General features: G+C 34.1%; 3 protein-coding genes across 3 annotated transcripts in view; 2 read left to right on the forward strand and 1 right to left on the reverse strand.

The window, feature by feature from the left end:
• Positions 1-714: 714 nt before the first annotated feature.
• On the reverse strand, positions 715-12,751 carry LOC126749612 (uncharacterized). Its single transcript, XM_050459319.1, has 3 exons — positions 12,566-12,751; positions 3,329-3,405; positions 715-2,321 (listed from the first exon to the last, which is right to left on the reverse strand). Exons 2-3 carry the CDS (start codon positions 3,369-3,371, stop codon positions 799-801), a joined length of 1,566 nt encoding a protein of 521 aa, XP_050315276.1. The 5' UTR covers positions 3,372-3,405; positions 12,566-12,751; the 3' UTR covers positions 715-798.
• Positions 12,752-17,795: 5,044 nt separating this feature from the next.
• LOC126749609 (uncharacterized) lies at positions 17,796-19,269 on the forward strand. Its single transcript, XM_050459315.1, has 2 exons — positions 17,796-18,640; positions 18,698-19,269. Exons 1-2 carry the CDS (start codon positions 17,908-17,910, stop codon positions 19,267-19,269), a joined length of 1,305 nt encoding a protein of 434 aa, XP_050315272.1. The 5' UTR covers positions 17,796-17,907.
• Positions 19,270-22,054: 2,785 nt separating this feature from the next.
• LOC126749611 (uncharacterized) overlaps positions 22,055-27,224 on the forward strand; it is a 43,246-nt gene continuing 38,076 nt past the window's right edge. The window contains exon 1 of the mRNA XM_050459318.1: positions 22,055-22,194. The gene's annotated coding sequence lies outside the window, so the exon portion shown is untranslated. The remainder of the gene's footprint in view (positions 22,195-27,224) is intronic.

The raw sequence follows: 27,224 nt of genomic DNA on the forward strand, positions 1-27,224 counted from the left end.
GCGGATAGAAAATACAAATATTCAAAAAATTGCTATCTCACTTTAATTCGCCATATTTTTGGAATGTTATCCTTTTTCCAATCACCCATTCAATTATTTTATGCAATAAAAACGTTTTTTATCAACACTGCCCTTATCCCCCCACCCACCCCAAACATTTGCCCAGTAAGAAATTCATTTCAAAAATCACCGTATTTCGTCTATAAAATCCAATCTGATGTATTAAATATTTATTAATATACATAAATTTAATTATATCAAATTTAAATAAACAAACTGTGTTATTTGATTAGATATTAAAGACGAACCTAGCTGTTATTCATGCGTATTATTTTGAAAAATAATGATTTTTGAAAACCATTTCCTACTGGTAAGTAAAACTCAACACTCCACAGCTGTAAAAAATCTGCAGTGTGAAATACCTTGAAATTAATTTACATTTACAATATAAATATTATATTTTGTAGAATGTAAATATGACCGACCAAAAATCGTGATCTGCGATGTGAAAGCGAAATTACATAAGAATTAAATGAATTATGGAATTTTTATTTAATGGTACAATTTAAATCCGACTCGAAGGACCAATTATTACCGAAAGGAATTATTACATAGACACCATTTGTAATGAAATAAATAAACTATAAGAAAAAAGGAAATGTAGAGAGTAAGTAAACAGTAATCCACATTCTTTGCTAAAAAAAAAAATAAATAAAAGATTCAATAGATTTTGTATTAAAAAATATAATTTAACATTCTATGCTTACTAATAAGGCAGAAACTTATGTATACACCATATTATAACTTATCACTAACTAATACTCTATACATAAGACGATTATTATGCAAATTAATAAACGGAAGAAGTTGACAATTAAAAAATGGAACACTACTCTCCACCTTCAAATTCAACTCATCATGTTCCTCCAATGGAAAACAACTTCTCTTGGTATACAAACGCTGATCCTTCCTATTATTATTATTAGCATCAATAATTTCAATTTCGAAATTATATTTTTCACACTCCTCACAAGGCCCTATAAGCTGAACGGACCACAAGCAAACACCTTCTTGAGATTTGTAATGAAAACGAAGTCTAAAAAATCGATTTTTGCGCTTTATTACGTAGCATACATGAATATCTTCGTGACAAGCACTATCGAATGGAATACTAACAATGTCACTCTCAAGAATGCTTTCAACATGCTTGAGGTTCATATGATGGTCAAGTTGATGTACAGGAAAAACAGCTGAGCATGCTTCGTAGTTCTTTAGAGGACACGTGAATGGTCCAAAGTCGCATGTCGCTTGATGCCTTCTAATATCGCGTGCTTTACTTTGAAACTCACACCCTTCATATTTGCAAGGGTACGTTAACGAATTGAGAATCATGCTTTCCAGGGTGAAGTTTTGGGTTTTTGCGAATTCCGATTTGCATGTGGGGCATTGCGGTTGATTCTCTTTGCATTTTTTGCAAATGCTATGCCCGATGATGCACTGGTAAATTGGCGGAAGCATGTATTCAAGGCAAACAGGACATTCCACAATTTTTAGTTGTTCTAAATCAAGGTTGTCATGTGAGGATTTCATTATAAGTTTTGTATCATGAGGCCCTTCTTTTAAAATAATAGAAGCCACAATATTCATAGGCTCATTCAAGTTTTTCTTAATGTCGCTGTGTTGCATCACTAATTTCTCACCAAACTTCCCTTTGACAAGCATATTATGAACCTTGTTACCACTTTCTAGGATTAAGTCGTAATTATAACCCTCAATTGCAGTGTCGTCACCTAAGTGAGTGACTATAACAGTGAAAGTTTGTTCAGTAGGGTTTCCTTCTCTGCTAACAACGAACAGTTCGTCACAATATGGCATCAGGAAATTCTCTTTGTGCACATTAACAAAGTCGATTTCAAAGTTACACTCTTTCAATAGAAAAACAGGATGATTGTCCTCAAAATGCTCTAGTAATTCCTTCAGGAACCCTTGCCAAGTGCAGCTCTGCTGTTCCTTTAAAGGACACTCGTGCTTTTTAAAGACGCATTTTTTTTCATGCATTAATACATTTCTGGGTGACAAAAGTTCAAAGCAACCGTTTTCTCGATAAGTGCAAGGGAACCTTTGAAATTCCACTGCGTTCTCGTATATCTGACAGTGGTGGAAATCTGATGAAGAATCTACAGGGCAACGGCCACAAACCGCGTCGCCATTGGGGTTGCAATGAATTGGAAATACGGAAAGATACTTGTTGCACTTAATGCATTTTAATTTTTCCAACGAATCGTGTTTTATGAATGAAGGTGCATCGAGGGAATTGGTAGCTGCAAATATAAAAATAGAACTAATTAGTGAATCTTTTTTTCATGAAAAATTTGAAAAAGTGAATAGTTTCAGAGTAAGAATTGAAATATGGAAAAATTTGTAAGATTAATAAGACTCCCAAGTGGAAAAGCAGGAATTATTTCCTTAATGTCCAACCGATTTTCATAAAAGTTATATTAATAGACAGGGTTTTTAATTTAGAACAAAAAGTGTGTCTATAAAAAATTTGGAAAACTTAATATTTTCAGAGTAAAAAATTAAAATAATATGAAAACCGATTTTCATGAAACTTGGATTAATGGACAGGGTTTTTAATTTAGAACAAAAAGTGTATCTATAAAAAATTTGAAAAACTGAATATTTTCAGAGTAAAAAATTAAATAAGAAAAAATGTGTAAAATTAATAAGACTCCCAAGTAGAAAAACAGGAGTTATTCCCTTAATTTTCCACCGATTTTCATGAAAGTTGGATTAATGGACAGGGTTTTTAATTTAGAACAAAAAGTGTATCTATAAAAAATTTGGAAAACTTAATATTTTCAGAGTAAAAAATTAAATATAAAAAAATGTGTAAAATTAATAAGACTCCCAAGTAGAAAAACAGGAATAATTCCCTTAATTTTTCACCGATTTTCATGAAACTTGGATTAATGAACAGGGTTTTTAATTTAGAACAAAAAGTGTATCTATAAAAAATTTGGAAAACTTAATATTTTCAGAGTAAAAAATTAAATATGAAAAAATGTGTAAAATTAATAAGACTCCCAAGTAGAAAAACAGGAGTTATTCCCTTAATTTTTCACCGATTTTCATGAAACTTGGATTAATGGACAAAGATAAGGGTTTTTAATTTAGAACAAAAAGTGTATCTATAAGAAATTTGGAAAACTGAATATTTTCAGAGTAACAAATTAAATATGAAAAAAATGTGTAAAATTAATAGGACTCTCAATCAATTGATTTTCATTGATTTTTAAAATGCAGCAAAAAGTGTAGTTTGACTTACCTTGAGAAATATTATTGCTTGAACATTGTTTAGGTACAGACATTATTACTTCTTGGTGCCTCAATAAAGTGTCTTTTCTGAAACAAGAGAAAGAAATGATAATGATATACTTTTCATATACCTATATATCTGATAGTGTACAATGGAATATCATACACAAAGAAATCTAGAAAAAAATAGAAAACGCATTTACAACAAACACAATAACTTACTAAAAAACTTAAAACAAGACTTAAAACACTTAAAGACTTAAAACAGATAGAGTATGCCGATATATAATGTCTGGATTTATTCTTTACATAACTGTGCAAAAATTTTAAACGATCCAGATGAACATTTTGATGAAATTGATATAGCAGAAGAAGAAGTAGTTATGCCTGAATTATATGCTGAACCAAATAACGCTGAAACAAGACGTCGAGGTATCCAGTTTCGAAATGAAATTGCAACACTGATCTACAGTTGAAACAGTAAATTTTTTTTTTGTTATTTGAATTATATATTAGACATACAGGGTGTCCCACGACGAACTGTGGCCATCGATTTCTCGAAAAGTAGACTTTGGAAAATTTTGAAAATTTGGCAGCGTTGATAACAATAAAAATCACCCTGACACCCTGTATATTGTATTTAACTAGCTTATAATTGTAATTTACCTACCAATTTAATAATGTTATTAAATTAGCTTGTAGCTATACAAATGTAAATAAATACAAATACATATATTTATATCTTATGAAAAATTTGACAAAATAATTAAACTTAATAATTGTAAACATATGGGAACAGTAAATAAACTGAAATCTTATTTCCCTTTTAACAAAAAAAGACATATTATCCATACATTAATAAATTTAATAGTAAATACATAAATTTTTGTAGGTACCTATAAATTCTAAATAAATTTAAAAACTCTCCTGATGTCGCGCGAAGAAATTGCTCTACAGCTCTAGCAGCTTTTTCTTGAGCTACGGCAGTGTTGATTTGTTGAAGTAATAATTTCTTTTAATAATGTAATTTTGTTATTTTTGTTTAAGGAGACCCTGGATTTATTTATTTCTTGAAATTATTAATTTTAATAATTTTTTTTATTTTCTGCATTTACTTCTTTTAATTTATTTTAATTTCTTTTGTATATAATAAGGCTTTTACCTGGCACTTTTTTAATCACTGTATTCTCATTTCTATTCCATAAGTCAAAAAATTTTTGTTGCCACTGATTTAATTTCTTCCTCTTGTTTCCTGTTTGTTTCATGTCGGTTATTTCTTTAATTTTGCTTTTCATATTGTTAACTTTTTTTAATACCTGTTTTACATCTATATGTTGTTTTGTGTTACTGTTATAAGTATGTGTTAGGTCTTTAAGGGCTCTATCTTTGGCAGCCTTAATTTGGGGTGTCATTCTTATGTCCAAAATAATTTATTTATTTATTTATTTAATAGATGGGATCAACCCCATTACAAAAAAAAAATATATTACAAAGTTCAATAGTTACACCTAACCATAACTTAAAATAGCTAAAATACAAATATGTTTTTACAAGCAAACCAACATAAAATCAACAGAAGAGTTTACACAATCTCTCTAATTTGATTCCTAAAACTAGACAAGCCAATGCCCACAACTTCAATATCCTCATGGTTGATAATATTTAAGGTTCTTTCGATAGGGTAGTGAGTGGCATAGTTGGTACCGTGAAAAGGCAAAGCAAATAGTCGGTTTCGTCTTGAGGGGACATTGAAGCTAATTCTACCGAGAAGGTCGGGGCATACAATCAGACCATTAAGAAGCTTAAATACAAAGGTTAAATCACCATGAATACATCTTTCTCTCAATGTTGTCATAGCCAGCACTTCCCGTGCACCATCATAAACATGATCGTTCGGTATTTCCAAATTTAATTTAAATAGACAAAATCTCAAAAACTTATTCTGAATCCTTTCAAGGGCCAGACAGCTGGTCATGTAATAGGAGGACCATATCATTGAGCCATACTCCAATAAAGAAACCACCAAAGACATGTACACTCTCTTACAGGTCTCGACTGATAGCTCTCTACAGTTACGGAGAACAAAACCCAGAACCCTGGAGGACCTAACCACTATATTATTTATATGTATATTAAGATTTAAATGATCGTCAAAATAAATGCCAAGATCCTTGATTGTATCAGAATACTGAACAGGGCTTCCCTCTATTCAATATTCAATATTCAATATTCAATATATTCAACTTCAATATAAAATATTACAATTCTAAGAATATAAAGCACCTAGATACCAGAGTATCTGTATGTGCTATGGTAGAAACAATTTAAAAATTCTAATATATCAATGTTGTTACCCTTAGCAGGCCAGCCGTTATATAAATTAGTTCACAATATTTAACATTTTAAATAAGTTTACCCAAAACTACATAACAAAAATCAAAAACCAGACAATAAAAATGAGAAAAAGAGAAAAAAAAAAAAGATTCATATACTATATACACATACATTTTAATTACAAAGGTATTATGTAGTATTTTACAGAATTTTCAGAATATTGATACAAGCACATATGATCAATCAACAAAATTTTCTTTTGTTTCCTAATATATAACTTAGGGCATGCTCATTAAACTTTTTGTAGTATTTCTGTTGTTTGACATTTTCTGGGAGAAGGTTATAAAATTTTGGAGCTAAAAATACTGCCGAATGTTGACCAAAATCTCGAATCATATAAGGTAGTACAATTTGCTGGTGTTTATGAGCTCGGGTTTGGTGTCTATGGTTTATTATACTTTGTTTACCATAGAATTTATGAACATAAGAGCAACAGGTTGTTATAAAAAGAGTTTTCAAATCTTGTATTTCAGAATTATATAATTGCTTTGTTGAAAATAACCTAGGTCTCTTTAACATTATCTTTACTATTGAGTTTTGTATTGTTTTAAGATTTTTTAGACTGTTTTCATATGCCCCACCCCAAATCAATATTCCATACCTTAATAGGGGTTCCACGAGAGCTTTATAGATCAACACAATCAGTTTTCTGCACAAAATTTCCCTTAGTAAATAAAATTTATGTAAGAGTGCCTTTATCTTTTTTGTTAAATAATCAATGTGTATATCCCATTTTAGATGTTTGTCTATATGGACTCTCAAATATTTTATAGAGTTTACCTGTGCAATTGGTTCATTAATATTGTTTACAATAATATTTTGAAAGTTTGGTCTATTTAAACTGTTTATGGAAAATGCTATATATTTAGATTTTTTTGGATTTAGTGACAATTTAAAGGTGTCGAAAAATTTTTTGATTAATGATAGACCTTCTTGAAACTTAACTTTTGCCTCTTACCATGTGTCTCCAATAAATATAATTCCTGTATCATCTGCATAGGATATTACTTTGCCAGGAGTTTTTATATCATTCACTGCATTTATATAAACATTGAAAAGTAGGGGTCCTAGTACAGTGCCCTGCGGTATTCCAATTTTAATGATATCAGGATCGCTAAGGTTACTTTTTATCTTGGTGTATTGCATTCTGTTTGATAGATAACTCTGTAAAAGTTGTAATACTTTGCCTCTGATACCATATTTTTCTAATGTTTGTAATAATATTTGGTGTGACACTGTATCGAATGCTTTTGTTAGGTCGAGAAACACCGCAAGGCACTTTTTATTTTTGTCCATACTTTTAGTTATATCACTAACAAGCTCATATATAGCATCTATTGTACTGACTCCTCGAGTAAAACCAAATTGATTTTTTGATAGTACATTATTTTGGTCAAAATAACATAACAGTCTATCCTTAAAGCATTTTTCGAAGACTTTTCCCAGGTTAGAGATGACACTTATTGGTCTATAATTATCCATCAATTCCTTACTTCCGGACTTAAAAACTGGACTCACCACAGATACTTTAAAATGACTTGGCACTACACCAGTTTTAAAAATTAAGTTTATAATATGTACAAGTGGTGGTAAAATGTGCATATGGAGCAGTTTTAAGATTTTTGCAGAAATTCCATCTTTACCAGGTGAGCCATTATTTTTTAAAGAATTTATATATTTAATTATCTCATTCTGAGTAACGGGTTTCAAATACATGGAGCTTGGGAATGTCCTGTTTATTGTGAAGGGGTGAGGGGGAGTATTAATGCTTTTTGATAGGTTTAAACCAACATTCATGAAATGCTTGTTAAAATTATCAGCGATCTCTATAGGATTTATTATTTGATCACCATTTTGCGACCTAATCATTTTTATTTCCCCCTTACCCTCATTCCCATTTTCATTTACAGCCTCATTTATAAAATTGTATATTTTTTTTATGCTATTACTATTTTCCTGAATTTTATTTTTGTAGTAATCATTTTTTGTATTTTTGATCAGATTATTCAGTTTATTTCTGTACTGTTTATATTCAAAGATTTTTTCTGGTGTAGGATTTTTCCTTAATTTTTGTTTTAATTTGTCTCTATTTTTTATTGAAGTAATTATACCTTGCGATATCCAAGGTTTAATTTTTTTAACTCTTGTGTTTAACACTCTTTCATAGTATGACTGATTTATTATTTCAGATATATTTTTTACCAAAAGATTCAAGGCTAAGTTAGGGTCGTTTTGTGTAGATATTTCATTCCAGTTTCTGTTTTTGGCCAATTCGATTAATTTTTGATAATTTATGTTTCTAATTGTTATGTCATTTATTTTAGAGTTTTCTGATTTATTTTTATTTGAAACAATATTTATTAATATAGGCAAGTGATCTGTTATATCGTGATTTACTATATATGGATTAAATTTAAGTATATTTTCTTTAATTTTAGTTTTGAGAAATACATGATCTATACAAGTTTGTGAATCAGGTCTAGTAACATCCTCATATAATGAAAAAAAGCCATGGCTATTTAAAAGTGATACATATTGATTGACCATATTGTCACCATCATTTAAAATATTCAAGTTTATGTCCCCTAAAAATAAGGCTACATCACATTTTTTTTTTATTTTCAAGGTAATGGCTTAAATCAGTTAAAAAGTTGAGTGTATTAGAATTTGGGGAGCGATAGCAAACCTCCAAGCTAACACATACATTTTCCAAGATAAAAGTTAAGTTAGTAATACTAATTCTACTTGTAATCTGCTTCCCTGTGCATATTATAGGGTTTAAGGATTTTTTGGTGTATATCAATAAACCATCAAAAACGTTAAAATCTGCATTATCATAATAACAATCAAATTCAGGTATTTGGCACATGGAAGCGGATGTAAGGTTATGACATTCAGTTAGCAACAATATATCACAATGTTTTGCATTATAGGATTCAAGAAACACAATAAGCTTATCTAAATTAGTTTTAATACCTCTAATATTAAGCAATAAAATGTTTATTTGCTTAGTGGCTGCTTCAATAATATTACACATGTTTTGCGGCTCTATGGTAATTGACTTTTTTTCAATATGGATCTCATCAAAAACTTCCATTTCCATTTATTATTAGTAATTTTTTGAAATGATAAACAGTAATCCTTAACAACACTCCTCTCTAAATTTTTAGGTCCTCTTCATTTTTTATTTTAATTGGATCAGCAGAATGTGTCTTTTTTAGAAATATGTTTCCGTTTCTAGTGAATACCGAAAGGAATTTGTGAAGATGTTTAAACTGCATGGTTTTTTTCAATAGGATCTGGTTATTTTGTGTTAAATCATCATTTATGTAAATTTTATTTTTACCTTGTATGCCACATGCCTCAGTTGTCAGTCCCTTCATTTCCTTTATTTTCCTGAAGAGTAAAGTTTTATGTTTTTGGCTTTTTAATTTTACCAATAGGGGAACATCGGTTCTTTTTCCTAGACGGTAAGTTTCACAAATTGAGTTTTCATCCAGCTGAATATCCAAAGTGTTCGCAATACGTTTTACAGTATCTGCCAAGTTTGTGTTTTCTTGGTAGGGAATGCCATTTATAATAATGTTCTTATCTTTTTCCCTCTGTTCTATCTCATTTATCTTGGATTCAAGCTTAATCACAAGCTGTTTCAGAGAATCATTTTCTTCATTCAGCACTTTTGTCTCCAAAGCCAGCTTATCAATCATGATCTTTTGCTCATCAAAAGAGTCCGATATGTATTGAACAGATTTCTTTAGTTCGCTAAATTCTCTGTCTATGGATTTTTTAAAAGGAGCTAAATATTCTTTAAACAGGTCAGCAAAAATGGCCTTCATCCTCCTTTCGTCCATTTCACCAATTTTTTGGCTAGTTCCGGTTTTCTGACAACAACTAACAATCTCCTTTCCGTTTACGTCCTGTTTTACCACTTTCGCCTGTTTAGCGCAACTAGGATGGAATGCAGATGAACAGGATATACAGCTCCAAGAAGTTTTTACACCTTTTTTGCAGTGCTTACAGGTATTTTCTTCGTGGGAGTCGGCCAACACTGTATTGTATGATGTTACAACTTTTTTACTTCTTTTGTGAAAACTAATATAATTACATTTCTTTATGTTTAAGAATAAGATATTGTTGACACACCAATCATTCTGTAACAAAATTTGGGAGTCTGGATTACTCTATAAAATTTCAGGTCATCTGCAAACAATAAAAAGGCACTATTTTCAAAACAGTGTCCACCCTGAGGTACACCAGAACATACATTGATATTGCTGGATCTAGCACTACCCAATCTAACCTGCTGAGTCCGACCTGACAAGAAGCTTGTGAGCCAGGCAACTATATGATTGGAAAAACCAAACACTCTAAGTTTCTCCTGCAAGATTCTGTGATCGACTCTATCAAAAGTCTTGGAGAAGTCTGTATAATTCACATCCATCTGACATCCACTCTCCAAGGCATCCAACAGATCCTACTGATAGATCAACAAGTTAGTGATCGTAGATCTAAGCCCGAACTAAGCCCATGCTGCTGATTGAGCAACAGCTCCTTGCAATAGAAATAAATTTGGTCGTAGATAAGGCTGTCCAACAGTTTTGGAATGGCCGACTGGATGCAAACGCCCCTATAGTTGCCTATTTGGTCATTATCATCTGATTTAAATATTGGTACCACAAAACTATGCTTCCATAATGACGGAAAGAGTGCTGAGCCAAGGGATTTCTGAAAAAGGAAGAATAGAGGGCGAGAAACAGTACAGACACATTTTTGAAAAAAATAGTTTGGTATCCCATCAGGACCTAAACTAACTTTGGCCTTTAATTTTAAAACTTTATCAAAAATCAAACCAACAGACAGTTGGGGATTAGGAATTGTCATATTTTCTCCCACCTGTTGACCCTTATAATAATTGTTATTTTTATTTATATTAGTATTGTAGACAGTTGAAAAAAACTGGGCAAAGCCCTCCGCTATCTGTTCGCAACCAGAAAATTCATTATCACCATAATACATTGAATTTGGAATTTTATTTACTGCCTTCCTACTGTTGAGGTGATACCAAAAGCTTTTAGGGTCAGTACACAGTAATCGGTGTAAATTTGAAATATAATCACGGTAGCAAATATTCGTTAAAGTTTTGCACCTTGCCCTGAGATTAGAAAAAGTGACATAATCAGATTGATCACGAGTACTGATGTAATTCTTGTGAGCTAACTAGATATTTAAGTTCACCCGAGAACCACTTGGGAAAATCAGATGTCTTATATCTTTGGAGAGGAACAAAAAGGGCTATTGCCATGTTTAAAATGTGATAGAATTGAGAGACAGCTATGTTAATATCAGTCGTGTTCAGTATTGTAGTCCAGTCAATTCCAGACAAGTAATTATTAATGCCATCATAATCTGCAAGCTTAAAATCATAATAAAATTCTACATACTCTACATTTGGCTTGAATTCACCACACAAATCTAATTCAAAGTTGTACACTTTGTGGTTTTGAGATTTATAAAAAAGGTAGTCAATTGCTTCTGTTACCACAAGATTACTTTTATTGGTGAAGATCAGATCCAAATAAACGAATCTATCATTAGGTATTGTTATTTTTTGAAAAAAATTCAAATAAGCATAAAGCTGACCTAGAGTTAAACCTGGAGAGTTAGGACTGCACTCAACCACAGCGCCAAAATTGTCACTCCCCCAGGGAGCATCTGGTACATTAAAATTACCGAAGACATAAAAATCATAATCAGAATACTCCTGCCGGAGAATATCTATCAAGTGGCAATGGCTTTCATACAATGAATGAATGTAGTCTTCCAGCATTGTGACAAAGGCTAATTGCAAATCTTCATTTTGCGACTCCTCTTGATCAGGCATTTCCTCGTCGGAAGACATTTTATATGCGTATTATACCGTACAATACCACAACGTAAATAAAACAACTAAAAAAAATCTTAACTTATCAAAACTTGCAAGTTTGCCAGGTTATCAAAATGAGGTGATGCTAATCAATTGAAAGCATTTACTTCGAAATAAAAGTAGATACTACAAGAACAGTAGTAGATACTTTGATGTTAAGCAAATACTACCAGAAGTGATTAGATACTTCATATCGTAGAACATACGTCGATCAATCTATGTATAACTGAATCAATAAAGTTTAACTATGAAAATGGTTTCTTAAAGTTATGTTTTTTAATGTAAACAAATATTTTACACCCAAACAGATTAACCAGCCGAGTTTGATGTGGTCTGGTTATAATTACTAGTATATTTGCTAATATTATTTATTGATATCATAGAAGAAAAAATTAATTTTAATATTGCTTTTACCAAGTTAATTTATAATGTGTTCTCAAATTTACTGTAAAATTATTATTGTATTCTAAAGTACTATGTCTCGACAAGTCACTCATGACTTAAGGCACCAATTTTAACACTGTAGGTACAATTTTATACCTACTATATTTGTATTTGTAATTAAATTTTAAAATTAAAAAATAATAATGTTGCCCTCTTATTTGACAAAATTAAGTTAAATATGTAGGTGACATTCATAAATATCAAACAGGATCAAGTAGTGAGACTAATGTTTACCTTACAATATAAATAGTGACAATGTATTTCAGTTTATTAGGACTCCTAGATATTTTTAGTGTTATTTATAATCTATTTTTTTGCTAATAAAGTGTTAAATATAAGTCGTTAGAAATAAGGCAATACATTATTAAAATTAAGGAGCTATTGAGATATTAAATATTTAGAGAAGATTATTGATACTGTACTTAATTAGTTAGGGTTACTAGCTTTAAATTAGGGCTTCATGTAAACATTTTCCAGGATACTTACCTAAAGGCAGTAGAAAAACAACTAATCAACTGATAGTAACTAAACAGGAAATCACGCCAAGTTTAAAGCAAAACACCTTTATCACATATTAAACTGTTGTATGAGAAATAAGGAACTGAATCATAGAATATTCATTTATTAATATAAGGAGGTTAATTGAATTTACTTAATTAGAATTGTGGGATCTACCGGTATGAATCATAAAAAAAAAACAAAAATAATAACACAGACGTCAAATATTTTTGACAGTTATAGTAGTTCCAATATCTACAAACAGTGGCGCCACCGATAGTGGGGTAAACAGCAGATATTAGGCTGGTGAAGTAACGTCAGCACAAAGACGCAGACGTACGACGTAAACGACGTTTGCGTTAACGTCGTTATTCTGTATATTTCTTCGACTAAATGCAAAAGTTATTGACGCTGTTTTCGGCTTTTTGGAGAGTGTCTATGTGGAGTTAATTCTGGAGAGTCCGCGGCGGCAGTGTTTTGCGATTTATCCAAGGCATTTGATTGTGTAGATCATGGAATACTGCTGTCTAAGCTCAATAATTATGGCTTTAGAGGTGTGGCATTGCAATGGCTCGAATCCTATCTGTCTAATCGTACCCAAAGAGTTACAGTATCTGGATGTTTATCCGATTCCAGATCCCTTAAAACTGGAGTACCTCAGGGTTCAGTGTTAGGACCACTATTATTTTTGCTCTATGTAAATGATTTGGGTTCATTAAAACTGCAGGGCAAAGTGGTTCAGTTTGCTGATGATACCACCATTTTATGGAATCATAGAGATTCTGATAATGTTAGAGCCGAGGTTTTTAAGGATCTTAAGATTTTATCGGAGTGGTGTGCTGCAAACAGGCTTGTATTTAATGTGGGCAAAACCTTTATTATGGGATTTAAGTGTGACGTTCAGGGCCTTATGTTTAGTGAAAACTCCCCCTTGCAAAACAAAGAAAGCTGTAAGTTCCTTGGTAATACCATTGATGGTCGCCTTCGCTTCGAAGATCATATCCTAAATCTTGCATCAAAATTATCCTCTGGATGCTTTGCAGTAAGAATGGCGGGGCATGAGCTGGGAGGGGTAGTTGCACGTTCAGTGTACTTTTCTCTTATTGAGTCCCACCTTCGTTATGGCTTGCCTTTTTGGGGTTTAAGCAACAAGGGATTATTAAACATAATTTTTGTGATTCAAAAAAAGGCAGTTAGATACCTATGTTCTGCTGGGTTAAGAGATTCTTGTAAACCTCTCTTTATATCTCAAAAAATCCTAACTCTTTTTCTCTTTTTATCTTAGAAACAGCTACTCTTATTCATAAATGTCCTAAACCTCCCTCTAACACTGGTCATATGACTCGCCAGGTTAACGATTTTCCCTTACCAATCCCTACATCCTCCCTCACGAAGAACTCACTTATATACCTCAGCAAAAAAATTTACAACCATGTTCCTCTATGTATCAGACAAATTTTAGAAGTTAAGAGATTCAAAAAGGAATTAAAATCACTTTTATTATCCAGGGCATATTATAGCCTTGACGATTTTTTTAATGATACCTTTTAACCTGTGCTCTGACATCATTTTAGTGTTTTAGTTTTGTTTCCTGTTAAATAATGTAATTTACTTCTTCTAAATTCTGTTTTATTGACAGCTTTACTTATTTTTTAATGAAATTTATCAAAAAGATGCTTTTTTTTCTCAATCTGTTTTGTTATGATTAATTTTGGTAATGTGTGTAAATTTTATGGTAAAGTGTTTTAGATGTATAGAAAAGAAAAGGCGAGAACGAACATAAAACAAAAATAATAAAAAAATTAAATAAATCTGATCAACAGATATATAATTAATTTTAAATATTAAAATGAGTCGTTAAAATACTCTTCAATGCTGTAGTAAGCTTTTGGTAAGATTAATTTCTTTAGTCCTCTCCTAAACTTTTTAAGGTCTGTAGCACTCCTAATCGAAAAAGGAACAGGATTAAATATTTTACGACCAATAAATATAAGAGAGTTTCTCGTAAGTGAGGAGGTGGGAATTGGAAGAGATAAGTTGCCTACTTGACGAGTATTATGACTGGTGCAGGATGATGGACTTACGGACTTATGCATGAGTGTTGCAGTTTCCAATATAAAGAGTGAGAAAACTGTTAAAATTCTTTCAGCTACAAAAAGAGGTCTACAAAAGACTCTCAGACCAACACCACACAGATACCTTAATGCTTTTTTCTTTTAGTAAAAATTATGTTAAGGAGTCCCTCGGAGCACAAACCCCAAAATGGCAACCCATAACGGATATGAGAGTCTATTAAGGCGAAATACACTGAACAAGCAAACAACCCCACCCAACTCATGCCTGGCAACCCTGACTGTAAAACAACCAGAAGAAAGTTTAGCAGCGAGGCCCAAAACGTGGTTGTCAAACCTTAAACTCTCATCAATGAAGAGGCCGAGAAATCGACAATAATCCCTACCATGTAGTGGGCTCTGCTCATCAAACAAAAAACGCTCTACATTACACTTAAAGCCCAGAACAAAGGTCTTATCAACATCGAACACAAGCTGATTACAGATGCACCACTCTTTAATTTTGTGAAGGTCCTCTACTATGAGAGATCTGACTACTTTTTGATCTTTGTTATGCCACAGAATTGTAGTATCATCGGCAAACTGAACCACTAGTCGATGCAGTTATAGAGAGCTTAAGTCATTAACGTATAATAAAAATAAAATAGGACCAAACACTGACCCTTGAGGTACACCACATTTAAGATGTGCTATCCCTGACGAAAATCCAGATGCAACCACCCTCTGTGTGCGGCCAGACAGGTATGACTTCAACCACCCCAAAGCCACTCCTCTAAATCCGTAAAAATCAAGCTTTGACAGCAGTATTCCATGATCCACACAATCGAAGGCCTTGGACAGATCACAGAACACCGGTGCTGCAGCTTCCTTGGAGTTCATAGATAGATACACACTCTCCAAGAATCTGAACATGGCATCCTGCGTGTCCTTAGATGGGAACTCGTCCTGAAGAAATGACTGATTGATTGCCCAAACCAAAGCACCTAAAGCGCTCGCAGGCAGAAGTGACAGCAGACGTGAGGAGATACCATCGGAACCCGAAGACCTATGATTCTTCAAGCACTGAATTGTTTCAAGGAACTCGGTGGCATCTACAGGGTGGAAAAAGAATGATTGATTGATAGGATTCCAATTAAGATACTGCAATGGATCGCCGTCACTGGGAACTGCTTCTAGGAACTTCTCAGCAATATTAGATAAATAGTCATTGAAATCATCGGGCCCCAAGTCCGATGATTCAAACTACCTACATTCGTTAATGATTAACCAACTTTCCTTCTGTCTGTTACCGGACGAATCTAAGCGCTCATTGTAATACAGTTCCTTTCTGACATTTGTCAGATGCCTATAAATTTTCCGATAATCCTGAAAATAAGACTTGATGAATTGATTGTCAATAGATTTGCGAAGTATTGCTAAGCATCGCAAATTTTGGGCAGATGTTTTAGGTCCCGCGGTGATCCATGGTTTTCTTCTCTTTGATTCAAGTCTAACCAAGGGAAAGCAGATATTTATTTTATCACGTAATGTATAATAAAAGGAAGCAAATGGTTGTGAAGCATGGATTAAGAAAATAAATTCAAATTGTTTCCACTGTTTCAAAATGTCAGCTAGTTGGGCTGCAAACTTTGGAAATTAGAAGAAATTTCCTGTGATGGAGATAGTGTCCATGAATATTGAAAAGAAGACGAACTCGTCGAAGTATTTCTAATAATTTTAATGCATTGCTTTTTAGTAACATCTTCTATTTTTTCCTCGCACAATAAAGCGTCCAGTTCTGGCATTTTTCTTAGTTGAGCGGCAACTAATTTTCCAAAGTGATCAAATTCATCCTCCGTTGGAACATTACCTGATCCTACAGCATTTAGCCTGTCAATAGTTTCATTGATATCAGCCATTTTACGTTTACGGGAAATTTGTGACGATTGTTTCAAAATAAATCACTTGAGGTCGACGCGAGGGTGGACGGTTTTCTGAAGTCGAAACTGACGGCGCTGATGGAACCAAAAACTGGGTATTCGTCGCTGCGGGTGTTCCTTCATTTTCCACAGATGTAACATTTGTGTGTCCGCTCAATTCATTGTCGCCATACTCATTTCCATCTTCAGCCGTTCCTGTACTCTGAAAACTTTTTTTTTGTTTCAGATACCACAAACAGACGGAGAATGGAAGAAGAAGAAGATTTTAACTGTCGTTGGAATTTTCCTAATTGCTGCGGTGCCCTTGACGGTAAACACGTTGTTATTAAAAAAGTTCCGAATTCCGGATCCACTTTTTTAATTATAAAGGAACGTTTAGTGTTATATTGTTGGCGAGTGTCGATGCAAATTATTGTTTTCGCTATATTGATGTCGGAACTAATGGACGAGCAAATGATGCAGCTGTTTTTGCCAAGTCATCTTTGAATGATTCGTTGCAAAGAAACATGTTACATTTTCCAGAAAATGGGGTATTTATAGCAGACGATGCGTTTCCTTTAACAACAAAAATTCTCAAACCATTTGCAAGAAACGCACCACTGACAAAAAAACAAAAAAATTTTAATTACCGGTTGTCAAGAGCACGTCGCATTGTAGAAAATGCTTTCGGAATTTTGGTGACAAGGTTTAGGGTATTTGATAAACCTTTAGCGTTAAACTTTGACAAGATCAATGATATCATTAAAGCTTGCTGTGCATTCCACAATTGGTTACGAATACATTCAGCTGAAAACTACACACCCCTTGGTTCATTGGATGTTGAAGGTATAAGTTCATATACTGTTATACCCGATACGTGGCGATCTCGTTGCCAAACAAATCAAGCATTAAAAAACATAGGACGAATTGGAAGTAATAATTTCTGTTCTGTTTATTAATTTAACTCACGGAGTGTACTCCGTGAAAATTATGCTGATTATTTCTGTGGTGATGGAGCTGTTACTTGGCAGGATTATATTATTAACCACAATAACTCTTTTATTTTTTTTTTTTTCAAAAAATGTAGTTTTTTTAATAAAATTAACAATTTTTAAAGAAATTTAAAAGCGGAGTACACTTAACACGAGGCAACAAGTCGTGTTTCTCACGCCTTTACTCAAAACCCCTCTAAACTCTAAAGTGGTGACCCCGTCTTTCTCAAAAGAGAGTGTTAACGTTTTTTGTGCTAGAACTTAAAAGCTCAGTGCGTGTGTGAAAATCGGGATCCTAATTCCTAATTGGTGAGTGCAAAAAACCAAAATTTTATTCGTTTGACCTTGCACCGCGCACCAACGACATCATGCAAGAAAACAATAGCTCAGCAAGTGGAGGCTTTGACCAGCAACAGCTTGACCAATATGCCAATCTGGAAGCCCAACAAGAACAGCTGCGACAGCTGAAACAACAAATTCAGCAGCTTATGCAACAACAGGCTCCAGGCCAGCAAGATTATGAAGGAGGCAGTGTCACTGCCACATCTTATAAACTAAAAGAGTTTGAGATCCAGTACCCGGAAGCTTGGTTTGCAAAAGCAGAACTAGAGTTCCAGAAGCATCGCACTACTAGTGACTCGTCAAAATTTCATGAAATTGTATGTGCTTTACCCTCTAACATAGTCGAACAACTCTTGGACATAATATACACCCCACCTGCCCAAGACAAGTATGCAACACTAAAAGCTCGCATTCTCAAGAGGTACGCTGACCCAGAAGTTAAAAAACTTGAAATTCTACTCAGTGGCGTAGAACTTGGTGACAGAAAACCATCGGAGCTGTTCAGATACATGCAAAATTTAGCAAAAGGTAATGTTTCTGATTTATATTTACTAACACACTGGCTCAGCTTACTCCCAGCCAACATTCGTCCCATTCTCAAAGCTCTTAAAACTGACAATGTTGATAAGACGCTGGAAGCAGCAGACTCAATCATTGACACACCAAAAGCACCATACACATTTGCCATCGGTACACCTACCCATGCAAGTGCCAGCTTAACCCCGCCAGTCGCGGCAGTTCAACGCACTTCAGAATTTGGTGACCTTTGTTAATCGACTTGCTTTCAGTATCTAAAGAAATCCTGGTGCGTATTAGTGACAAAAATACACAGCGCCAGTCCAGGTCTCAGGACCGAGATAACAGGGACAACAGAGCACCTACGTGTTGTGTTAGACATCCTCCTAACCAACAAACTGCGCATCAACTGGGACAAGTGCGTCTTCGCGCAGGAAGAAATCAACTTCTTAGGCTTCACAGTCAACGCTCGAGGGTTCAAGCCACCAGCAGAAAAAGTTGAAGCCATCCTGGCTTACCCCAGACCAGAGACCCTGTGGGACCTAAAACGCTACCTTGGGGCGGTCAACTACTTCAGAGCTCACATGCCTCACGCAGCACATTCGCAGGTTCTCCTTAACGATCAGCTTCGAGGCTCCAGGAAGCGAGACAAGAGGCGCATCGAGTGGACTCCACAGCTCATAGAGGCTTTCGAATCCACGAGAAAAGCTCTGGCTGACGCAACATCATCATCGTTCCTAAATCCAGATGCAAAAATCGGTCTTACAGCAGACGCATCATCAACGGCCATTGGAGGGTCGTTAGAGCAAATAATCGGTGAAGCACGCCATCCTCTTGGATTTTTCTCCAGAAAGCTGTCTCCGACTGAGTGAAAGTACAGCCCATATGATCGAGAATTGCATGCGATCTTCTGTACTCTCAAGCATTTCGCGCATATCGTGGAGATTTCCTCATTCGCACAGACCACAAGGCATTAGCGAAAGCTTTCCAGCAGCGTCCAGAAAAGGCTTCACCACGCCAAATGCAGCAACTTAACTACATAGACCAGTTCAGCACAAATATTGTGCATATCCCAGGCGAAGAAAATGTCGTCGCCGATGCACTTTCGCGCATCTGTGAGATCATTATGCCCACTAGGCTCGACGCAAAAACCATCAGCGAGGCCCAGGCCGAGCCCGAAGTAGATCTGCCACAAATGGGAGATTTATCGCTCAAGCTCCAACCATTGCAGATCGAAGGAGTTCGTATCCTTTGCGACGTTTCTACAGGCACAGTTCGTCCTTACCTACCATCATCGCTTCGCCGGGCTGCCTTCGAAGTCATACATGGTCCGTCTCATCCAAGCGGCCGAGAAACATGCAGGCATCTCAAAGAGAACTACGTCTGGCCTGGCATCAGAAAGGACGCACTGCAGTGGGCACGTGAATGCATTCCGTGCCAACGAGCGAAGATCCACAGGCACTCTCGAATCCTGCCAAACCACATTGAAGTGCCAGAGGCGCGTTTCAACCACATACATCTGGATCTCATTATAATGCCACTGGTGAATGAGTACAGGTATTGACAATAATTGACAGGTTTACCAGGTGGCCGCAGGCATTCCCACTCAAAGACATGAGAGCGGAAACCGTTGCAGAAGCATTATTCTCAGGCTGGATCGCTCTCTTTGGCTCACCGCTAACAATTACCACCGACCAAGGAATGCAATTCGAGTCAGCACTTTTCACCTCCATGGCAAAGCTGATGGGTGCTGAACGGATTTGAACAACGCCGTATCATCCACAAGGAAATGGCATGGTCGAGCTCTGGCACCGCATACTAAAAGCCGCACTAATTTGCCACCAGTACACACCTTGGACTGATATGCTTCCAATCGTGCTATTGGGCCTTAGGACAGCATACAAGGAGGACATTAAGGCATCACCTTCAGAGCTCTTGCTGGGAACCTGCATAAGAATTCCAGGGTCATTTTTCGTCCCTGACAACTAACCCATTGCCACAACGTCGTTCTTGGATAACCTGCGAAGTCACTTCCAAGCTGTCCAGCCAAGACCAACTTCTCACCACATCAAGCCCAAAGTTTTTAGGCATGAAGACCTAGGCACCTGTTCACACGTCTTTAAACTTGTGGCTGCAGTCAAGCCACCTCTCACACCACCTTACACTGGTCCACATCGAGTCCTCAGGAGGCTCGACGATCATCGTTACATCATTGACGTCGACGGAAGACCTGCCACCGTCTCCACATCTTTACTGGTACCAGGCTATGTCGCTGACGACAACCCTGGACCTCAGCACACAGTGAAACCTAAACGCACAGTTCATTTCGAACTGCCTGAGCCATAAGCCCAGGATCCTCCACCAGCACCAGAGAATCCAGTTCCTGGGTTGCCTTCAGACCAGCCAACCTCCAGAGGGGGAGTGGCTGTGGCGCCACTGCCTAGCAGCGCCACCCTACCAAGTCGTCGCCAACGCAAGCAAGTGCTTGTTCCGCGACCCGAGTTCTAGCCGTCTTGCCGTCTCTTCTCCTTGCCGATGCCACGTAGACGTAACAGACGAAACAGACGAAGTCGCGTGTTTCTCACGCCTTCACTCAAAACCCCTCTAAACTCTAAAAATTTATCCTTAATTTAAAATCCTATTCAAATTTTAAAAATCTTCTTTATTCTGAATTAATATTATAATTAATACTTATTGAGCCATACCAAAACGCCACAAAAAAATTTGTTGATCATTTGTCACCTTCAAAAACTTAAGGCATTTTTTCTTTACTTGATTTAACCCCCTGTATAATTTAGAATAACGAAGATTTTTAAAATTTTAATAAGTTTTTAAGTTAATGATAAATATACCTATTAAGCATTGAAAACCAAACTTTAAAAAAGTAAATAGTTTTTAAGTTAGAGGCATCTGAATTTGACCCAAAAACGTAGGTGTCCTCCCTATTTTGACGAGCAGTTTATATAGACTTACCAAGTTGGAAGTGCTGTCTTTAGTAGTCGACACACTTCTCAGAAAAGCATCTGCTCTTTCGAACCAAACTAGTTTGGGTTTATAAATGTCGCTTGTCCCAGCTCCACTCTTCACTGATTTCAGCACCAAGTTCAGTTCTTTTTTGTACATGGTGCGTACGGATTTTATTTTATTTTTTATTTCTTCACATGTTAACTGGGAACATTCGATATCCACAGTTATTGCTTGCATAGCGGTCTCTCTAGCATCCAAAAACAAGGGTTTGGTTTCACAGACATTGTAGCTGTTGATACAAGTCCAAAAATTTAAAATTTAACGCGTCATTCCATCTAAAACACTTTGACGTCATCTTGGCCGTACACGATCTTTACCACAAAACAAACAATAAATCGCTTTCGACTTGAAATTAATCCGTTTCCACGTTCAACAAGTTTCAACTCGCTTGCAATTTTCGTCGACTCGGCTCAAAAAGTTGACGGGCAGGCAACTTTTTGTGGTTCAGTAAAAATTGAACGATTTTTATTGAAAACATGTTCTCATGGAACGATTGTCATTTCAACTCGAGAGCGATTTTAAATTGACCGACAAAAATCGCCTCGTGAGAACCTCGCTTTAGCGCCGTTGCCGTTCGAGGGAGTGTGAACTATGCTTTACATCTTACAAGAATGAAGAATGTGTTGATGCCGCTATTTTTCCGTTGACGTGTTGAAGTTTTTTTCTTTAGTTAAGTTATTTTAATCATTCTTTATTCGTGGGAATTTAGTGTATTGAGTGCATTCGTTAATATTAAAATTTGTTATAAGTGTCACGAGTTTTCTGACCAGGTAAGTTTCATTTAACTTAGTGGAAAACTGAAAAGGTTATGTTTCTGTACTTCCCCTAACTCCTAACCCTGAAAATACCCGGCAATATATAGGAAAAGCTACAAAAAAATTATTATTCAGTAAAAAATAACTCTATTCATTGTGTTTGCTTATTATGATGAAGTTGTAGCAATTTAATTTCCCTGTACCAGCCCCTCATGGTTCATACTTAACCCACTGCGGTAAGTAACATGATGGATTAAGTGAAATAATTGGTATGTTTGTCAATAACTTATGTCCCTAGAAATACTTTAATGATATCTCAGGTATGTTGCTATAAAAGATCATTTTTTTTGCTGCAGACCTTTACAAAAGGCTTTGAAACTAACCTGTTATTTGCTAAGGTCTTACAGCTTATATATTATAAGATATAATTAATGTTAAAGATTGCTTGTTACTTTAGCATTATAGAGGTATCAATTCAGTATTAGATACTCTTAAACTTTTACTTGAATTAAAGTGTTCAGTCTTATACAAGACAAAGTCAATACATCTCAAACATCATGGTTATATCTTGTAAATGGCACAAAATCCTTAGATTAGGGTGCTCAATTAATTAAAGTTTTGTATATAAATATCATGATAAACCTAAACAAGCAATTAATCGAGATGGCTAGACAACAGGCATTAACTATACACTATCGGACAAAAGTAGAGAAACTTCTAAAAATTCTTTGATTTACGGAAACCATGTATTTAAATTAAATATTTACTACAAATATTGTAGTTCTCAACAACTGCGTTTTTTTACCGCATTTTACATGCCTCTTATCAGTTGTTTATTTACAATAAAAGAATTCAAATATTTTCGGATGGACATAAGTAGAGAAACCTAAATATCAATCGTCCAAATTTAGTATTGAGTTCGCTTTAAGTGAGTTCTGTTGATAGTTTTGCATAGTTTTTTTAATCAACATGCCTCGCGGAAGATATTTGTCTGAAGACCTTCGTAGAAAAATAGTTGATGCACACAAGAGTGGTATACGACAAGTGGACATTAGTAAAACGCTTAATTTGCATAAGTCCGTTGTTAGCAAGACAATTTCTAATTTTAAAACACGAAATTCAACAAAAAGCATTAAAAAAAGTGGCCGCCCAAGAAAAACAACCAAACACATGGAAATGATGATAAAAAGAATTGCCCAGTCTGATCCTCACAAATCAGCAAATAAAATTTTAAGTGAATTACCTGGTGTTAATGTTAGTTCTAAGACCATACAAAGACGACTGAGGGAAGGAGGATTATTTAGTAGAAGAGCCGCTAAAAAGCCGTTTATTAGCAAGAAGAATCAGAAGGCCCGACTCAACTTTGCACAAAAATATTTGCATTGGACAACCAACGACTGGAAAAAAGTTCTTTTTACTGATGAAAGTAAGTTCAATTTGTTTGGGTCCGATGGAATCTCATGGGTACATCGACCACAAGGCAAAAGATTCGATCCAAGATATACACAGCCTACGATAAAGCATGGTGGTGGCTTCTGCATGGTATGGGGTTGCTTCTCTGGGTTCGGTACAGGACCATTACACATCATTGAGGGTATCATGGATCGATTTGTGTATTTAGACATCCTACAAAATGTAATGCTACCCTTTGCTGAGGATAATTTACCTTTGACTTGGATATTCCTACAAGATAACGACCCCAAACATAAATCAAAGGTTGTCAAAGATTGGTTTTTATCGGAAAATATTAGGGTTATGGACTTTCCTGCGCAAAGTCCCGATCTTAACCCGATTGAAAACCTCTGGGAGGAACTAGACCGGCGTGTAAGGCAACATCAGATCAGTAATAAAAATGATCTTATAAAAGTTTTACAAGATTCCTGGAATTCTATTGGAGAGGAAACCATTATGAAACTGTTGGAATCCATGCCAAATCGATGCCGCGAGGTGATTGCCAATAAGGGATACTCTACTTACTATTAATTTTTCTAAGATAGAAATAAGAAATAACTTGTACTTTTGGAATAAAATTTAGTTTCTCTACTTTTGTCTCATAAATATTTTGTTTAATTAAATTAAATCTTAGGATTTTCTTCTACAATTTATTTTACTTTATACAAATTAAGTCTTAACAATTATTGTTGATTTTCATTATGTGTAGAACTGCATTAGTTTTGAAGTATTCAAATAAAACGCAAATTTAAAAAGTTTCTCTACTTTTGTCCGATAGTGTATGTGCTCAATTAATTCAAACTAGATTATAATTTCCCTTACAAATAAAACAAATTCAAATTAGTAATTATAATTACTACATATTTCTTCACTATGCTTAAACCTAGTCACCATGCAAATTATGAACCAAATTATCCAGCAAATCATTGCACAGCGAATTTGTATAAACATTTTGACACAAAAACTAATTTTAATGATATATTATTTATTTTCACATATTTACAATACAATAAAACTTCCAAACCTCTCTTTATATCTCAAAAAATCCTAACTCTTTTTTCTCTTTTTATCTTAGAAACAGCTACTCTTATTCATAAATGTCCTAAACCTCCCTCTAACACTGGTCATATGACTCGCCAGGTTAACGATTTTCCCTTACCAATCCCTACATCCTCCCTCACGAAGAACTCACTTATATACCTCAGCAAAAAAATTTACAACCATGTTCCTCTATGTATCAGACAAATTTTAGAAGTTAAGAGATTCAAAAAGGAATTAAAATCACTTTTATTATCCAGGGCATATTATAGCCTTGACGATTTTTTTAATGATACCTTTTAACCTGTGCTCTGACATCATTTTAGTGTTTTAGTTTTGTTTCCTGTTAAATAATGTAATTTACTTCTTCTAAATTCTGTTTTATTGACAGCTTTACTTATTTTTTAATGAAATTTATCAAAAAGATGCTTTTTTTTCTCAATCTGTTTTGTTATGATTCATTTTGGTAATGTGTGTAAATGTTATGGTAAAGTGTTTTAGATGTTATGTTTGTTTGAAATTTAAAGTGAATTTGGAATTTTTTAGCTTTTAGGATGCTTGTACACAAGATTTTGTTGTCTTACGTAATATAGCACATTTTCTTTCTTTCTTTCTTTCTTCTTAGTATTTGCACAATAAAAAAATATATATAAAGCATCTGTTGAGCCTGTACTGCAGTATGGGATAATTGTTCCGAGAGGAGCATATGGTTCACAATTACAGGTAGTACAGAACCACATTCTAAGGATAATTCTCAAAAAGCTTAGTCTCTGTTTTAGAACAACTTTATTCTCTGGAAATTAATAATATTAAAATTTTGTACATTTAAATGAGCAAAAAGTTGTGTCACATAATTATATAACACAAGCAGACATTGCTAACAATTTGAACAATGCACAATCTAGATGTGATTTAAATTTAGATTTTATGGCTTACTATAATATGAAGAATGTTATTAGCAATAAAAAGTTTAATAGTTATTTATTGGGGCATTCCAAACAATTTGAGATCATTTTTTTAAATAAAAATTTATAAGTAAAATCTATATTGTTGTGTACAAATTCATAATTATTTATTTTATTAGGTATTATGCCACTATTTCGATAAAAATCCTTAAAAAAAAAACATAATAATCAGCTTTATTTCAAAATTATGTTTATATGTAAGACAGGGTGAATAAACCATTTATAAACATACTTGCACAAAAGAAATAGTAAAATAAAAAATAAACCTTCTTGCATCGATTAGCAATAGATATCTTTATAATCACAAGAAGTTTCAAGTAAATTGCTCTTAATTTGAATTTCTTATGAATTTTTATACTTGAATTAAAATACTTTTTGGACTACTCTTGCAAAAATGTTGTTTTTTTATTAAAATCACCCTTGGCCCCCCACCCACCCCAAATAGTTTTTCCGGTAAAAAATTCTTTTGCAAAAACAGTCTGAAAATTATTTTAGTCCAACTTTAAAAATTCATAAAAAAATCAAATCAAGAGCAATTTACTCGAAATTTCTTTCAATTATAAAGACATCTATTGCTAATCGATGAGGGAAGGTTATAAGTTAATTAGACAGTTATTTTTTAAGTTATCAATTTTTGTATAAAAAACAGCCCAACAGAACTTTTATTGCTCCATCAAGCATTTTCATGCATCAGTGTCTTTGCTAAAAAAAATATAACTTAAAAAATAATAGATCAATTGACTTGCAGTTTTCTCGCATCAATTAGCAATTGCTCTCTTTACAATTACAGAAAGTTTCAAGTAAATTTCTCTTGATTTGAAATTCTTCTTAATTTTTAAAGTTGGATTAAAATAATTTTAGGACTGTTTCTGCAGAAGAATTTCTCACTGGAAAAACTGTTTGGGGTGGGTGGGGGGTTAAGGATGGTGTCAATGAAAAACAGGATTTTTTGCAAAATAGTTAAATAATTATCTCTAAACCTTCTTGCATTGATTAGCAATAGATATCTTCATAATCACAAGAAGTTTTAAGTAAATTGCTCCTAATTTGAATTATGAATTTGTATACTTGAATTAAAATACTTTTTGGACTATTTATGCAAAAATGCTGTTTTTTTATTAAAATCACCCTTCACCCCCCACCCACCCCAAATAGTTTTTCCGGTAAAAAATTCTGCAAAAACAGTCCGACAAATATTTTAATCCAACTTTAAAAATTCATAAAAAATTCAAATCAAGAGCAATTTACTTGAAACTTCTTTCAATTATAAAGACATCTATTGCTAATCGACGAGGGAAGGTTATGAGTTAATTAGACAGTTATTTTTTAAGTTATTAATTTTTGTACAAAAAACAGTCTAACAAAACTTATATTGCTACATCAAGCATTTTCATGCATCAGTGTTTTTGCTAAAAAATTTATAACTTAAAAAATAATAAACCGATTAATTTGCAATTTTCTCGCATCGATTAGCAATTGCTGTCTTTATAATTACAAGAAGTTTCAAGTAAATTTCTCTTGATTTGATTTTTTTATGAATTTTTAAAGTTTGATTAAAATAATTTTCAGGCTGTTTTTGCAGAAGAATGT

This window comes from Anthonomus grandis, unplaced genomic scaffold (genome assembly GCF_022605725.1).
Source record: "Anthonomus grandis grandis unplaced genomic scaffold, icAntGran1.3 ctg00000375.1, whole genome shotgun sequence".
Classification (NCBI taxonomy): Eukaryota; Metazoa; Arthropoda; class Insecta; order Coleoptera; family Curculionidae; genus Anthonomus; species Anthonomus grandis.

Bases quoted from the DNA above. Each gene is read 5' to 3' on its own strand.
- LOC126749612 (XM_050459319.1), bottom strand. From the start codon at position 3,371: ATGTCTGTACCTAAACAATGTTCAAGCAATAATATTTCTCAAG. The intron at 2,322-3,328 runs GTAAGTCAAACT...TTATATTTGCAG, and splicing joins AAGCAATAATATTTCTCAAG to CTACCAATTCCCTCGATGCA.
- LOC126749609 (XM_050459315.1), top strand. From the start codon at position 17,908: ATGCAAGAAAACAATAGCTCAGCAAGTGGAGGCTTTGACCAGCAACAG. The intron at 18,641-18,697 runs GTGACCTTTGTT...GGTGCGTATTAG, and splicing joins TCAACGCACTTCAGAATTTG to TGACAAAAATACACAGCGCC.